We start from the raw sequence: 12578 nt of genomic DNA, 5'->3' as shown, positions 1-12578 counted from the left end.
ATAAATGGACACAGGCAAACAGATGTTCAAAACGGGTCCTATGACAACAGGTATAATGAGGTTTGCATTAAAGGGGGAACCGGCACTGTGTCTGCAACACAGTTGGAGGCACAGACAGATACTCCATATATGGGCATAAAATGGACGCAGATAGACAGATATCTCCATATATGGGCCGACAGACAGACAGACAGATACAGATATCTCCATATATGGGCATAAATGGACACAGGCAGACAGATGGTCAAAACGGGTCCTATGAAAACAGGTATAATGGGGTTTGCATTAAAGGGCGGGGCATTCATTCCCTATTTACATTGTTCCGAGTTGGCCAGGTCGCCGACTAGACGCTGGGCCGCCCGAAGCTTCTAGTATAGTAAATGTGCATGGCACTACAGCTGTTTATGGAATAACTGGCTCCTTTGCAATGTCTGGGCTCTACTGTCCACAGCTCACCTTTTATTTTTGTACAGTATGCATATTATAGTGAGATTCTCTCTTTATGAATTGCTTTCTAGTGGTAGTGTATAGTTATTATAGAATTCAGTTAGACTGAGTCATTTGATATTTGAGTTATCATACTTTGCAGCATTAATAATGTTCAACCTGGCTCCCAGTTGCTGCCCGCAGTTGCTATTGTTTCATTCTTGCCTCTCATGCACAGAATGGACGGTTAAAGCAATTGTAGCTGCTTACACTTTTATTAACAATAAGTTTAACTCAGAACGTAGCACATAACACACAGGCTGTCAGCTCTCTGCTGCACTGGTGACTCACACTGTAATCGGTCCGTGTGGAAACACGTACCCACATAACAATCCTATTGTTACAGCTATACCCGCACAGAGTACAAAACACTGATGTTGGCCTTCAAAGCAACCAAAGGTATATGGCACCCCATACCTTCAAAGCCTGATCCAACCCTACAACCCCTCCCGCTCACTCAGATCAGCTAACACAGGGAAGCTGACAGAACCTTCACTAAAACACCCAGGACAACAATCCACTTGTCCCAGACTCTTCTCTCTCCCGGACCCCCAAACTGTGGATGTGGAATGAACTCCCCATTGCAATTAGAACTGCAGACTCACTCCCTAACTTCCACAGTAATCTGAAGACTCACCTCTTCAGACTCCACCTTAGCCCATAGCACTTACCGTAGCACTTGCCTACCCTTGATGAACATACAGGCTTATGCAAACTATAAAATGTAATTTAGATAGCATTCTATATAGACTGATGCCATGTTGTCCTGGCATCTGATAGTGTATGGTGCCATGGCCCCTAGTGGATATGTGCAGATTTGGTCTGTATGCGTTTTTAGATTACTATTTCTGATGTTTTACCTGCTGTCCTTGCTTTTTGTAAATCAATCTGTATTAAGAGCATCTGCTAAATGCCTAAATTGTAAACTCCATCACACTCATTAAAATTTTTTATTATGAAATAGTATAAGCGAATATAGCTTGACAAACATGACAAGCTATGACAGTGCTGACTAAAACATTTGCTACTGATTCTAGCGGTTCTTTCTTTATTGAGGGACATACATGCACAACTTTGATTTGAATATATATTTTTTGATACTTGGAAAGTAGCCTAATTGCCACTGTAGGTCGCAGTTTACTGTCAGAACCGGCACAGCTTGTACGTATGTATGTATGTATGTATGTATGTATACAGTATGTATACGTGTAACGCCTACGTAACGATACTGTGGTGATGTGACATCACAGGTGACATCGCAGTGATGTCAGATACTCAGAGCAGGGATCTCCATATATGGGCATAAAAGGGATCCTGTTAGGGATCCCCATAAATGTATGTATGTATGATGTCAGATGTGATAGACGTCATAGGATTTTCACATAACAAATAACTGAGTAAGCATGTTTGGGGTCTCACAGCATATCTCCATATACTGTACATGGATCTCCATATATGGGTAACTGGTCCGATATACATCACTGGCCAGATGGACAAGACATGGCACGACCTCGCCCCTGAGGCGTCTTACTAGTAATAATTACCTCACCTCACCTTATTTTTGAAGCGGTGAAAGCCGCTTCCAAGGAGTGGCTTTGTGTGTCCCATGTGTGTCCCCCACGTCCATATATGATCATTTCAGTCCAGAATGAAGAGGTTTTATCTGTCCGTAAATGTGTGTCCCATGTGTGTCCCCCACGTCCATATATGGTCATTTCAGTCCAGAATTAACAGGTTTTATCTGTCCCGTACGTCCAGAATATGTGTGTAGTGTCCGTCCCGGTCTGATGATTGGATGATTAAAAATGTCCAATGAGACCATACTTTGAGGATTGGTCAAGCTTCACATGACAATTCGGCCCTCCAGATAAAATCATTAATTCATTCAGAATTCTGAATTCTGAAGCTCTAGAACACATACCGCTTCACCTCGAACCGAATGTATATACAGAGTTCATAGCTCTAGAACACATAGAATAAAAGTTCACCGCTTCACTTCAAACCGAGGTTTGATTTTTATTTACAAACATATTATGAATGCAACATCCCATTTAACCCCAAATTGGAAACACATGTTGTTGTCTCTTTGAGTGCACCTCCAAAACGTTGTGCTCCATGTCATATAAATACTACCATATATTATTAAGGAGCAAGGAGAGAAGTAGGCCTATGTCACGTTTGATATCATTTGCAAGCAGAGGGCATATAGCTAGGTGGCATGGCGAAGAAATCTGAATGAAATTATTCCTCCAGAAAGGATTTTAATATCTAAAGAGCCTACCCAAGCCAAAACCCAAGCTATAGGGTTCACATCTGGTGGCATAGATAAGCCTAGGCATTTTCTTGGTGTTCAAAGTTGGTGACGGTAAAGCGTCACACAACAAGCATCGTCCAATGGCCTATCATCTGTCATTTATAGCTCAGACAAGGCACACACGCACATTAACTTTAACTTATCCCGCTTTTGACAAAAGCCAATGTAATTGTTAAACGTAGGCAGGCTATATTAGATAACGTAAATTGTCAGTTGATAGGCCTATCCTACGTTTTTTGCCATTGCCACTATATAGCTACAGTCTACTAATATTGTAGTATAGGCCTATTGTCGTTTTTGCCTTGCCTTGCCTTGGCCTTTTTTTTGTTGCTTCTAATAAATAGGCTGGTAGAGAAGGTCCCGACTCCCTATTAGTCGAGGTATTGGACAGACGGCTTATGGCGCGGTTTTTGAACATTGGTTTTCTCTTGGGCATTGGGGGGCGGAGGGGCCTCCAATGTGCAGCTCTATCAGGGGCACGAGAACAGCACGAGCCAGGGGAACAAAGACACCAGATGGCTATCCTGTTCCGATGAATTATCTTGAAGTCGAGGGGAAATTGGGACCATTAAGTGGTTCTTGACAGGTGAGAGGAGCTATCTATCTATCACAGACATTTTAAGTATAAAAGTTATGATAACTCAATTGCTGTCTTGTTGTAAAGTTATATGATTATTATGAGTCTATTTATGCTCATCTGTCTCAAGGGCTGAAATGGCAATGCTTTGCTTTTATTTGAATGGAAAATTACAACAAACAATGGCGCAACACGATCTGTAAAAAAAAAAAAAAAAAAGAAGAAGAAGAAAAACAAAAACACATTATGATTGCATAAGTTTTCAGGCCATGGAATATCAGATCATATGTTACAGCCTAAATACAAATATTCTTCGTGTATTTTCGTGTTTTCAATATTAGGCTATAATAACAAATAACTAAATAGCCCACACATACATACATAATGTAGACCTATTTGTAATTAAAGGAACCCATGCATGCTGAGCCAGGCCACATGTGGGCGTGGACAATGACACTGCGTCCGCCCACAAAGGGAACGCCGTGTGCTCATTTGAGCACGAGCCTCGTGTTCTAAAAGGGCGCTCAGTATGATTCCAGCCCTCATGCACCCACAGCCGTCCACGCGCTGCAACACGCTCCTCTGCTGCTCTCCCGCACCACGCTGTCACATGGGACCGAAGCAACACATTCTGGTAGGCATGTATATTTTATCACTTTTACATACATAGACATAGGCTAGCCTATTTGAAGTGTTTTATTTGGAGTGGACACACTACATTAAAGCTAAAGGTAAAGCATATAGCCTACTGTCTGCTTTGACAGCTGACACAATTAGACCACAGTCACTGTTACTTCAATGTGTAGTAATAAAACAAACAAAAACTATAACGAAAAACCTCTTGATTGTAGGGCTATAGCATAGCCTAATATAGTCACTACGTGTGTCAAGCTTGTTATGACTTTACTATTGTTATGTCAATAAAATGGAAAGATGTTCTCCAACATTAGGCTATAAGCTAAGCCTTTTACTGTTATTCTGTAGCTTATTTTGTAGCTCTACTGAATTATTTCTTCAAAAGACACGCACGTCAAGAATGCAAATATAGGCTATGTTACATTTACATGTAGGCATATGCCGTTGTCGTCCAATTCTAAATCAAAACGATTTTGTCGTATACTGAATTGTCGCTTTAGCCCAAATATAAGTTTACCATAATAAAGAGACTCTACACATACATTTTAAAGGCGTAAATGTCAAGCTTATTGTGCACAAGGTCTCAACCGCACAGGATGCTGCCGTCTAGCTCATAGATTTTAACTCTTTACTGATTACAATGCTCATCTCTGTAGGCGTGTTCCCTCAGTGTCGTGCATGTCTGTCACTAATGAGATCGAGTGTGAGAAAGTTTGACCGTGTACATTCTCACTGCAGCTCACGGATGACTGCGTCGCCGCCCCGGGAGGACGTCATGTCAGCATGGTAAGTTGGAAATGACAGTGAGGTGGTCACTCTGAAAAGAAGAATATCTTTCAAGATTGTCTGAATGGATTGGCCCAGACTTCAAAGATGACAACACAGTTTGCTCTAACTAACTTATTGTCTGTTGCTCGAAGCCTCAGTCTTGTTATCTGATATTGCATTATAAGTCAACGTTGTACATTAATTGATTGTGAAATTTGACAATAATTTCGTAAATAATATACCAGGGATGTGGACAAACGCACTTATGAGAACCATTTCAAAATAGAGATTGAGATTTTAGGTCAGCATGGTTTGACTAGAGTAAAATAAAATTCAAATGTTAGAATTTTATAAAACACACTTCTCTACAAATTCATACACCCAAAAAACAAGACAAGAACCTCATATTGCACTCACAGGGCAGAACCAAGGACAAGGACAAGGACAGGTGTTTTCGATGAATCTATCATGGTTAAGATGGAGTTTTAAGAGGTAGTAAGGGAATTTTATAAGATATTTTACCAATCTGCGAAGTAAATCGTTACCAAGAAATGTCTTCACCAATGTGTTTCTAAAGGTGTGTAATAATATGTACTAAAAGGTTGAAATTCAACTCCCGGGGGAAACCTCATAAAAAACTGATTTGTGTTTGTGTCCCATTCATTTACTATACAGGAAAAAAATACAAAAAATAAATATGCTTTAGGTAGATTGTGAGGGGTCAAACTAGGGTTTTTTCATGATGCTGAATCCATTGCAAGCATTTGTTTTGCATGAAAAACATTCCTTGGGCTAAAACGGACCCACAAAATAGATGGTTTAGTGATGAATCATCACTTTTCACCCTTTTGTAGGGGCCATTTGTAGCCCACAGAATATTTTTAGTGCAAAACAAATGCTTGCAATGGATTCAGCATCATGAAAAACCCCTATAGTTTGACCCCTCACGTGCTACTTAAAGCAGATTTATTTTTTGTATTTTTTTCCTGTATAGTAAAGTTAATGGGACACAAACACAAATCAGTTTTTTATGAGGTTTCCCCCGGGAGTTGAATTTCAACCTTTTAGTACATATTATTACACACCTTTCCTTTAGAAACAAATTGGTGAAGAAATTACTTGGTAACGATTTACTTCGCAGATTTTCGTATGTTCCCCTTACTAAGGGGTGTCTGATAAGTGATAAAAATGAATACCAAATATCTACTGTAAATACTGAATCGAGCCATGTAAAAACGGTCTGGGGTGTTCCCAAAACGATAAAATTAGCAAAAAAATGTTTTCTTTTAAAGTGAAATATCCCTTTAATGCCGAGGACCACTTAGGTCCCGGGCCCCCTGTTGAAGAGGAAGACCCATGCTATATAGAGTGTTTGTTTATTTATTTTAGTGATATCAGATGTTGGAATTGATAATGTTCTCTCTCCTGGTTGGGTGAAATTGGTGACCTATACTGAAATTTGTATTTTGTGACTGAAGAGTCAGAGAGACAAATGTTTTATTTTACATTTTATGTAATAATTGAACAGTCTGACTTGTTATGATGTACCTAAGCTCACCTTTGAGGAATATCAATACAGTATAATTCTCCATTACTGTAACCAGATTTTCTTTTTACACATTTACAGCTGTTGTACCTTCATCTACCCCAAGCTCTGCAAATCATTTGGGAATGGAAACATCGCTGATGCCTTTTGAATGTTTTCTGTGTGGTCATATTTTTTAATAATTAATTCGAATGAACCTTTAATTTACTTCTAAGAAAGAAAGGAATATTTCTATAGATAGATAGATAGATAGATAGATAGATAGATAGATAGACAGACAGACAGACAGACAGACAGACAGACAGATAGATAGAAAGAAAGAAAGAAGAGAGAGAGAGAGAGAGAGAGAGAGAGAGAGAGAGAGAGAGAGAGAGAGAGAGAGAGAGAGAGAGAGAAAGAAAGAAATAAAAGATAGAGGGAGCAGCTTAACAGATGTTCATTCAGGGTGGCTGACGTGGCTCATAAAATAAAAGTATTTTCTCTCTTGTGTTGGGGTGTTCTTTTCAGTCCAGACAAATAGGCCTATTCTGGTAAATAAAGATGCTTTTTGATCTTGTTGGTGTCATTACTCACGATGAATAAGCAATACGGTTTTACTGTATACAGGCTTTGCATTGTTATTAATTGTCAAAAGATGGGTTTTTATTTAGAATGTAGCCTATAATGCAATGAAAAATGAAAAAATATTTATTTGTCTGAAAATCATGATTACTTTAGCATAATTGGCGCGGGGGGGAAGTATATTTGTCTAGATCATAAGCCTACACATTCGCCTACATTATTATGCAGAGATGCAGGTCTCGGCTCATTGTTCAAAAAAGGTTCTTTGTCTTCTCGTTGCACGCGTCTTCTTGGTTCACAAGCGAGCGCAATTATGGCACGAGCCAACCAGCTATAGGCTATGGGCTAGCCGCTGGACAGACGCATGGGCTGCACAGACAGATGGGTGCGAGTTAAACATTGGCCTATACAGATAGACTTTACCAATAAAAAGGTTAAGTTAAACGTTAAAGAATATGCATTTTAAATGGAAAATAAATGTAAACAATGCTTTTTATTTTGAGACTATAAGCCAATATGGTTTTGTTATATATAACTAATGTTATGGGCTATTGCTTATTTCAGTGTTTACATTTTTAATGCATAACTATTCTTCTTTCGTGTATCATCGTCCTTATTTGCTTATAATAAATACAATGGCCCGTATGAACATTGTCAGGCTGGCATGCGGTTAAACTCATGACGCATGCCGTCTGCATCAGACAGGCAGTGGCACTTGTCCTATTTTGAATGTTCCCGCGTGGGGACAGATGTCATCACAATAGGTCCATGCCTCTGAATAATTTGCAACGAATTTGAATAACTGCCGCACGTCTGACGCGTGCAAGGAATATGCCCAGGCAGGCTTTCGCCCAGGCTTTGTTTTCAACGTTTAAGGGAAAAACCGTTGGCGGGCCTCCTATTGAAAGGGGATTTTCACTTTACTTGAAGTTATGGGAGCGTCCATAATGGACCCTGGGAAAATAATATTACTCCAGATAGCCAGCCTGCCATGTGACCAACCAACACATGATTAGGCTGCGTCCTATATAGGGGCAACTATTCACTGCATGATGCAGTGTAATGGTTGTGCTAACTGATGATAATTGTGGTGCCAAATATAGTGAAAAATATAGGCTACTATATAGCCTATGTGCGGGCTCTCAGAGATGCTATATGGTTCGTATTATTGCATTTATTAAATGTGATGGGCCTTGTTAAAAAAGCTCCAAGCAGAACCCTTGAAATAACAATGTAATAATGATGATGATGATAATAATAATAATAATAATAATAGGCATAGCCTACTTTATTTTACCTATTTAATAAAGGGCTATAATAGAATAGCTCGAATGCAGCAAAATATGGCACCTTGCGTATAGAGAAGCGGCCGAAGCCTATATAAAGTAGACAGGTCTGTAAATAGCGAAATGAATCAATTATTGTACATAGGCTAGGACTAGCCGGGTACTCGTGGGAATGGAATGCCCCGCCCTTCCTCAAATTGAACCCAGCGCGCTGCATGCGCACGGTGTCCAGTGACTGACAGTTGGAGCCGTGCAACAGATGGGCCAGGCAGGCACGCGTCAGGCACGAGACTGGAGTCGACCCCCCTGGGAGCTGCTCGCCGCGCAGGAGCAGAGGGCGCTCAAGCGGGAAGTGATGAACTGCAAAATCATAGTGTCATGCATGCGCCGGGCTTGCTGAGTTGCAGCCAAATGGTATAGGCCTATAACTTATAGCCTATATCCGTCCAATGCAAATAAACGCAATGCATGATGAGTGCAAATCTCTATCAATGATCAAATCTATGCAAGTCTTTTTTTTAAATGCTGTATAAACCCATTGTAACTCAAACTCAATTTTAACCATGCTATAAAACCCATGTCCATTGTCCATGGTTCTGGTGATTGAATTGACCCCATGCATTAGAAGGATCAGTCGCCAGAACAAAGGGTGTTTTCGATTAATCTATCCTGGTTAAATTTAAAATAGAGTTACAATGGTTATAGAAAGGGGGCGTGTGTGTCTGATAAAACATTAATATCAAATATCTAAATACTGAATCAATCAACTTAAATATAGGCTAGCCTATATGTCTGAGTCTGAGATGTACAGAAAAGCCTGTGTATGTTAAAATGACCCCAAACTTTGAAAGTTAAATATCCCTTTAATAAGGAAAGACCATATAAAAGTTAATATTCTAATATTATGTTGTTAGCCCGACTCAACCTCATATGGCAGCCTTGAATGGGCCTCAAAACCGGAAGGGGAGAACACATAGAACAACATTAGACCTAGGCTATTACTGTAGCCTATGAGCATTAAAGTTATTGAAGAAAAAAGTCTATTTGAATATTACATTTAGGCTCAAGTCAGGAGGAGCTCTCATGCAGGCTGGAACAATTCATATTTCTTTCAAACCGGGGGCATTCAGTTTCTATTAGAGAGATATGAAAATGTGAGCTTTTGTGTCCCGCATGTATATGATCTACCTCGACATAGTATCCCTCCTAATATATGATAAAGTTAATAAATTACATAAACGAGGGAACCAGGTGCTATTCTATAAACAGGCATACAATACTGCAGTGGCCGTGGGGTATCAAATCAGTGTATCTGCATAAGCCCCACTTTTTCTCAAAGCCACCAGATGGACCCATAGATGCTGTGCATTCAATTCGAATGGCCTCCCGTTATCTAAACCTGGTGCCATGCAGTGAACATGCCAATAGCACCCTCCTCGAACCTGCATGCAAATAAGACTGGGCGTTCGTCCAAAAGGTCTATCTATGAATCAATATTAGCCCAATAAATTAGGCTACTTCACTCCATCCACTTATGTAGCCCGCCTACCCCTTATCTGCGGCTCTCCTTACCCAGAGACTTTAGAGTAGGCTATAGGCTATAGCAAGCCTACTGTCCCAATGGAGGAAAAAGTACTCGCATTTTGCACTTAGGTAAAAGTATCAATATACTGCAATGCAGAAGTATAGTCTGTTAAGTAAAAGTCCGGTATTGGTATAAAAATATACTTAAAGTATCAAAAGTCATTATGCAGAATGTGTCATTTCAAGTTTTAAAAATATATAGACCTACAAATCTTTGGAAAATAGCAGATCTACAAGTTATCAGCTCTAAATCAGATCTACAAGCTCACAATGCTATTCAATCTACAAAGTAGCCTAACTAGTAGTAGCCTAACTTTTCAAATAAATGTAATAGAGTAAAAGTATAGACCTATAATATTTGGATCCAAGATTTAGTGGAGTATTGGCCTAGCCTAAGTAAAAGTATTGGAAATTGGAAATATTCAAGTAAAGTACAAATACCTCAAAAGTACAGTAGGCCTACCTAAGTACATGTACTTAGTTACTTTACACCACTGAAGCCTACTGTCTCTTTAACTTGTGAGCGGATTGCTAGAGAGACCAACAACATGTAACAAGCTAGAGTGATCCTCCCCCTGATGGATTATTTAACAAGTGGTGAGTCCCACGTCGCCATCTGTGATAGTGATAGGAAGAAAAGAAAAAAACACCGCGGAATAATTCTCTGCAAACACACGATAATGTAGATGGTCGGTTACTTGAGAGAAACGTGAAGCTAGTAGGCTATCGGATAAACGCAATGTCGGGTTTCGCTAAAGTGAAAACTTGAACACTTTGGCAACAGGTGCTCAGCATCCATACGCGTATCGGCGAGAGGAAAGCAGCCTATAGGCTATAATAGCGCGCAGGACAGGTGAGCTCCATAGTTGCCTACAAAACAAAACGGTAGGTCGGCGTTTGCTTTTGGGGGATAGAACACCCTAGTTTGTCGATTAAGCTATGCCTGTGTTACAACATGAAGAACATTATATCTTTTGTACGAATCACTTAAAACGACGGTTTAGTAGATAGCCTAAGTGTAGCCTACAGCGGATCAACTTATTATAGGACCCCCTTAATTAATAAGCTGTTTTAGCTGCGATGAGGGCTCCACAACGTCAATGTGTAGCCTAACGGTTATAACCCGGTCTACATGGTGAACTCAGTTTAACACAGGCTTCTCAGGGAGTTGTGAAAGCGCAGCTATGGTGGTGGAAAGGACGCTTCATGCAGCAAGGCAAGGCGACGTGCAGGCTCTGAAGGTGCAACTAGAAGCAAAAGTACTAAATAGCGACGTAAAAGATGCTCTCGGGGCTTCGCCTGTCCACCACGCCGCTCGGGCTGGGAGGCTGACCTGCCTCCGTTTCCTGGTGGAAGAGGCAGGATTGCCGGGGAACAGCCTGGCAAACAATGGCGCAAGCCCCGCACACGACGCAGCAGCCACGGGCAACCTGTCATGTTTACAGTGGCTGCTAACCCAGGGAGGATGTCGTACAGCGGTAAGTGAAGTAGTGTTAGGATACATCTGTTAATAATTGAAAATGGACAGCAGTTTTTAGTAATTATATTAGTCTGGAGCAAGCTGAAGCAATGAAGCCCATGGCATGATCATGTGCCATGGATGCATTTCCTACATGGGCTATAATAACGGCCAATTTCTTAAACTGTAACAGGCCATTCATGCACACGAGTGTGATGGTGAGCAAACTAAGCTTCAAAAGTTGGCAGTATAATCTCACACACAGTCAACATATGATGAGGGCTGCAGCCCATCTGCACAAAATCCAGTTTACAAGAAGAGGTGCTTATCAGACCTCTGTTAGGACATGGTAATAATAACCATGCAAATATGCCTTTATTGACACAATCTATAGGCTGTCTAGGAGCAGGTGGAGGTTCTCTCATTCAGTCATTATGTCTGTTTGACAAACATTTTACACCTGGGCTGTTTTCAAGACATGGTAACTATAATGAAAAGCAGTGGTTTTCAACCAATGGTCCAGGGACCACCAGTGGTCCTTATTGAGGGCGTTCCAGGTGGTCCCCACCCCAGTTAAATGATAGAGAGTTGGTAACCAAATGCGACCTTCAGGTCACAAGTTACTATAAGCTCCTCCGACTGTCAGTCAGTCAGTCCGTCTGTCTGTCTGTCTGTCCGTCACATCACGTCACACTTTTGCCCAACTCATATCTCCGCCACCGTTGCCCCTATCCATGCCAAACTGGTTGGATACCAATACCAATTGGATACCAATTTCTAGCGCCACCATGAGGCCGATTCTTGCAAAACACATTTTTGGACACTGCTCCTACAGATTTTGCCCTAAAATCACATCATCAACATGGATCTGTCCCATTTCCCATATTCCCTCCTGATTGGCTACCATTGCCTTCTAAAGTTTGTGTATGCGAGCTGCATGGCGGTCACTTATCTCCCGATTAGGGAGTCTTAATGGTCTAACTTTTGAGAGTGTAAAATGAAACTTGTATGGGTCCATTTGGTTTCATTTTACATGATTGTTATGATTGTTAAACATCTGCATTACCTAATTTACAAGAAGTCTACACAATTAGAGAATAGAAGAATTGTTATTTTGATTGACCTTTTGCCTGTCATCTCTCCTATTGGTACCACATCTATACAGGATGGAATTGTGGACAAAATCTTTATCCAACGATAACAACATACGGTAATCTAAGTTTTGAGTCAGAGAGGCTAAATCTCATCAAATGGTGGTCCGTGGCTCAAATGCTGAATAACTAATGATCTTGATATGACAAGGATGGAAACCCACTGCTGTAAAGCATCAGATGCTAAGCATGCCTTGTAACAGGCTAGTT

At 40.6% G+C, this 12578-nt stretch overlaps 1 protein-coding gene across 1 annotated transcript in view; it reads left to right on the top strand.

Moving 5' to 3' along the window:
* Positions 1 to 10740: 10740 nt before the first annotated feature.
* Positions 10741 to 12578, top strand: part of espn (espin) — a 67848-nt gene continuing 66010 nt past the window's right edge. Inside the window, exon 1 of the mRNA XM_080733295.1 lies at positions 10741 to 11236. Within this exon, the coding sequence (XP_080589421.1) occupies positions 10943 to 11236 (294 nt within the window). The 5' untranslated portion in view covers positions 10741 to 10942. The remainder of the gene's footprint in view (positions 11237 to 12578) is intronic.

This window comes from Nannobrachium achirus (assembly GCF_963921795.1).
Source record: "Nannobrachium achirus genome assembly, chromosome: 9".
In the NCBI taxonomy this organism is placed as follows: Eukaryota; Metazoa; Chordata; class Actinopteri; order Myctophiformes; family Myctophidae; genus Nannobrachium; species Nannobrachium achirus.
The sequence above is the reverse complement of the archived record's forward strand: the minus strand, read 5'-3'. Positions and strand labels throughout refer to the sequence as shown.